The sequence below is a fragment of the Poecilia formosa genome, unplaced genomic scaffold, assembly GCF_000485575.1.
Source record: "Poecilia formosa unplaced genomic scaffold, Poecilia_formosa-5.1.2 Scaffold2, whole genome shotgun sequence".
NCBI classification, from domain to species: domain Eukaryota; kingdom Metazoa; phylum Chordata; class Actinopteri; order Cyprinodontiformes; family Poeciliidae; genus Poecilia; species Poecilia formosa.
Window position 1 is genome coordinate 6,265,983 of NW_006799941.1, and position 4,530 is coordinate 6,270,512.

A 4,530-nucleotide genomic window follows, 5' to 3' on the forward strand; every position below is an offset into this window, starting at 1 on the left:
TGTGTGGCTTTGCTATTATTTGGTTCATCATAATGGTTCCAGTTGCTGGAAGACCCTTTGAGAAGTTTGCTGAACTAATTCCTCATCATTTCCCTGTAACTTCACTTTTGATTATTTTTAGTCTAGAAGACTCTTAGAAAGCCAACATAGGCCATGTGTGCTGATATTCTGAAGAAAGTCCTTATTCATGTGTGTCACTTTCTACTTCAATAATGTTCAAAATAAATGAGAAGATAAACAATTAAATAAGTAAAAATAAATAAAGTCTTAATTTCTTGGGCAATAGTGTTTGGGGACCCCCCTGCAGTTTGCAGCCATTTTTGGTTTTCAGTTGAAGTAACAAGCAATAGACTGAAACCAGAAATGGATAACTTCTGGTTATTAAATGTATTTTTTTTTTATTTGACCTCTTCTTGGGTTAATGTGATTCATTAATCGCTAATCTGCACATTTTTCCATTTTTTTGAATTTGGTCACTGCTGGACATGCTGTGAAATTTTAATAAAAAAATAAATGAATGAAACAAAATGATAAGGTGTTAATTTTGGCCTAAATAGGTAGAAAATCACATAAACACTGAAATTGCAAGGCAAATTTTCTTCTTCAGTTCTCAGGAGAATATGCAGATTTCCAGTTTTTAAGGATTTAATTGACCGATTACATTTACTATAAAATAAACACAAAAAGAATACTTTCCAGAAAACACATACTGTAGTTTTAGTTCAATGTGTGCTGAAATGGAAACCTGTTACCATTTAAACCTCTGAATCCAAGCACTGAGCACCCACTGTTCCTGAAGTGATGCTTCCACAATGCAGTTTATTTTTGTTTTCAGGCCAGAAAACCAAAACTTTCCCTTTCGGTGCTGGCAGAGTCAGAGAATAGTTTGGTTTCTTGGTTTCCTCAATGAAACAGAGAGAGAAGTCCGAGTTGGAGAACAAAGCAGAGAGGCCATATCCCTAAAACAGAGGTGGCTCTACTCTTCTGCCCACTTTGTCCTTTTGGTCCTTTTCCTCCTTTTCCTCCCATCTCACAGCTTTCTCCCTTGGTCCCGTTGTAGCACTGGCACTTGAAGTGCTGACGGAAGGCCTTCAGCTCTGCTTGGCCTGGGGATCCTGTGACCTTCAGCTTTCCGCTCTGACTTATGATCTTGTGAGTGGAGGGGCTGAGGTGCAGAAACACGGCGCTGTCCGGTGCTCGGCGAAGACAGCGACCGTTAAATTTGCACAATTTCTGGCTGCACTCCTTTGCTGCTGTGGTCACATTGAGGAGGTACCGTCCCATTGGTCCCCGAAAATAGTTATTCAAGTCAGAACAGCCGCTCTGCAGCACGGAGGATAGATATTAACTTAAAAATACATAACAGCAGCATATACAACATGAGAGGACTAGGGAAAGTAATTCTCTTACACTAGTTGCATAGGAGAAATCCCCCCAGAAGATCACTCCTGCAGCTCCCAATGCAACGCTCTCGCCAATGGTAGAGACCAAATCTTTCTGCAAAGGATGTATATGAATACTTTAGTTGTATAAGACGTATTATAGAGAAACTTTGCTCATTACATATAGAGCTTTTGTTCTATATGTAACTACAGCCCAGAATTAAAAATATGATGTTTAATGCTGTATAATCAATAATAGCTATTTTAAGGCCAAAAACATGAAAATAACATGAGTAATTATCATGTTTTATATCAATGAGTTGGAAAAAAAACTAATCTGGTGAAGGGTTACCTTGAGTTCCCACCAAATTAACATAATTACATATAAAATGTCTGAACAACAGGAGCGGATTGGAACAGAAGCCAAATTCTTTGAAGTGCACACACCTGGCCAGTAAACTTCATTCAGCAGGTGTAAACTAACTATTTAACTCTTCAATGGGATCTGAGCTTAACTATGTGTTTTTTATTTTTAATTGACAGACTGCTGGACTTCACCAGGTGACAGTTACTTCTTTACCATTTCATATTTTTTCACATTCTCCCTCATAACATCAATTTATATCCCCACGGGGCGTTTTGTTGAATTAGCAAGGAAGTAAATGGACTCAGACCTGAACTCTGTAGATACCAATGAGGTTTTATATTTTTGAAATTTCAGCCTCAGTTTGTCATGTAGCATGCTGGATTTACACAATCAGAGAAACTTTTGGAAATCTCAGTTTAGGAAAGAAAGCACATTCTCTAGAAATACACACCAAATTTAGCTTTTTTATAGTAAAGTCCAAGCTTAATGAGCTAACTGAAAATATAAAATGTTACGGGCAACATTAAACAACAAAAATCTGTATCTGGTAGGTCATAGTTTTACAAAAAGTGTAACTCTCCTCCTGGAGCTGCTGCCTAGTGGCTGGTGCAGAGCGCGGCAGGTGTATTTATATGGGTGGAGCAGAGACATGTAGAGGGAACATATCGGGCTGCATTAGCTGATGAATAGATTAGGTTTACGGACGAACAGGAAAATCAATTTCCTACCATCCCGGTCACAATAGATGGTTGGCGTGAGTTTCTCTGTGTGTGATGAAGGTGCCACACAGAGAAATTGACACAAAAGTTTTAAATGGCTGGGAAAAGTGGGAGTTAATCTATAAAACTGGCTGAATATCAAAATATAGACTACTCCTTTATTATTACATTGAAAATAATAAAAAAAATGTATAATTGTTATCCCGGTTAACTTAAAAAGTGAGGTGCTACTGTTACAGGCTAATTTTCAAGGCTACACAAAAGTAAATGTTAAGGCTCCACACATATGAAAATGTGGGACGATGTGAATGTCCGATATTATTACTGCTAGTCCAACAGTATTTACCAATAATTTGTTCTAATTTTTTATCGGATTGCTTGATTAATCATAAGAATAATTGAAAGATTACTTGATTACTAAAATAACAGTTTCCAACAGCACTATTTCCTCCAATCAACCAACCTCAGTTAAAAGGGTCATCTCACTATTGTAAGTGGGTCGGCTATAAACAAAAACAGGACGTGCCAATCCATCCCCAACAGATGCAAGGCGCATTGCCTCCTTCAGCCTGTTCAGGACAAACAGGCGTCCCTGATCAGTGGAGCGCAGGTCAGAACCCATATATATGGAGGGAAAAAGGGCGGTGCTTTCATTCCACAGCCAGTTCAGTTCATCATTGCGCTCAATCTCAACATCAGGACAACGTCCTGTGTAGTTTTCCATTTTTCCTTTGTAGTCATGGTTGTAACAATCAGGAAACAGGTAGAAGCCCCACAGCTGATTCGGTCTCAAATTTTTACCCTGTCTTAGGGTCTCCTGCATGAATTGACGAGCCGCAAATTCAAATTCTTCTTTTGCAGCAGTCGCCACTTGCCCTTGAGTCAATGTAGAGTTCTTTTTGGCCAACAGCTCACGTGATCTCCTTCTATAGATATCTTTGCCAGACCAGTTTCAAACCCACAAGGGGCGCCATTCCTCCCAGTCAATGACAGACAGACCTTTAGCCTGGCGGTCTGGTATGTATGTATCTAGATCCTTTGACATTCTTTCAAAGTGCTGAGAGAGATTGACACTTTGTGGAACGCCCCCAATCACTTGTACGCCTTCAGTGTACAAGTGAAGGCGTACAAGTGATTCAAGCAAAGTTGAATCAGATACTGCATTGAATCGACCCGAGGGACAGCAGAACAAAACAGAAACAAAAAAAAAAAAAACTGATGCAAATCTTTTTAAGAAATTAATGCTCAAAACAAAACATCCCAGTTCCATTTCCTGTTTCAAAAATAAACAATCTTTCTTCTAGTTTAAATCATGAATTGTTATTAAATTGTAATTATAATTAGAACACTAACTTCCAACGTCTGTCTAGAAAACTTCATTAACTAATAATTAATTTATTACCTATAAAATATTTTACTATTCCTAATAGGAATGTGCGATATTTATTTATGTGGCCGTAACGATATGCATAACAATATTTTCTGGTGTAAAGTTTACAATAGAAATGAAAAACATAACATACTAATTGTATATTTGCAAACATTAAAACCTTTTTTAGGTTTCATTTTTAGATGGTAAAACAAAACAATAGCATTTCCTTCCTTTGCAGCACTGCAACAGGGAGATTCCAGTTGACATTTGCAGATTACATTTTCCTGCTCCTGGTCTGACTGTTTAACCCTCCGCAGTCTTAAGAGATGAGGTCACTGGGCCATTTAGACCCCACAAGTTTATTACTCTGTACACTGTCTGGTGGGGTCACGCTGTTCCTGTGTGCGCCTATACATGTTTTTTGTTTGTTTGTGATGGGACAACCTTTTCTTTAACAGATGAAGTCAGATGGATGGGTCCATTCCACCATGGATGATTGTGGATGAAGCCAAGTCCTGTATAAATTTGTTCAGTCGAGCCAAAATAACTTTGAAAACTACAACCCTACCCTGATACCTGTTAGCCAATTAGCCCAGTCTATTGTCCCAGCACTCCCAGTATTCAGTCACATCTCTCTTATTCCTTGCTGGTTCCTCCTGTTATGTCCATGTTGTCTTTAGTTCCTGGATC

General features: G+C 38.5%; 1 protein-coding gene across 1 annotated transcript in view; it reads right to left on the minus strand.

Annotated features, from left to right (window-relative positions):
* Positions 1-799: 799 nt before the first annotated feature.
* The window catches only part of LOC103138462 (hyaluronidase-1-like), a 5,320-nt gene continuing 1,589 nt past the window's right edge, over positions 800-4,530 (minus strand). Inside the window, exons 3-4 of the mRNA XM_016671661.1 lie at positions 1,411-1,497; positions 800-1,323 (exon numbers count right to left, since the gene is read on the minus strand). Of these exons, the coding sequence (XP_016527147.1) occupies positions 904-1,323; positions 1,411-1,497 (507 nt within the window). The 3' untranslated portion in view covers positions 800-903. The remainder of the gene's footprint in view (positions 1,324-1,410; positions 1,498-4,530) is intronic.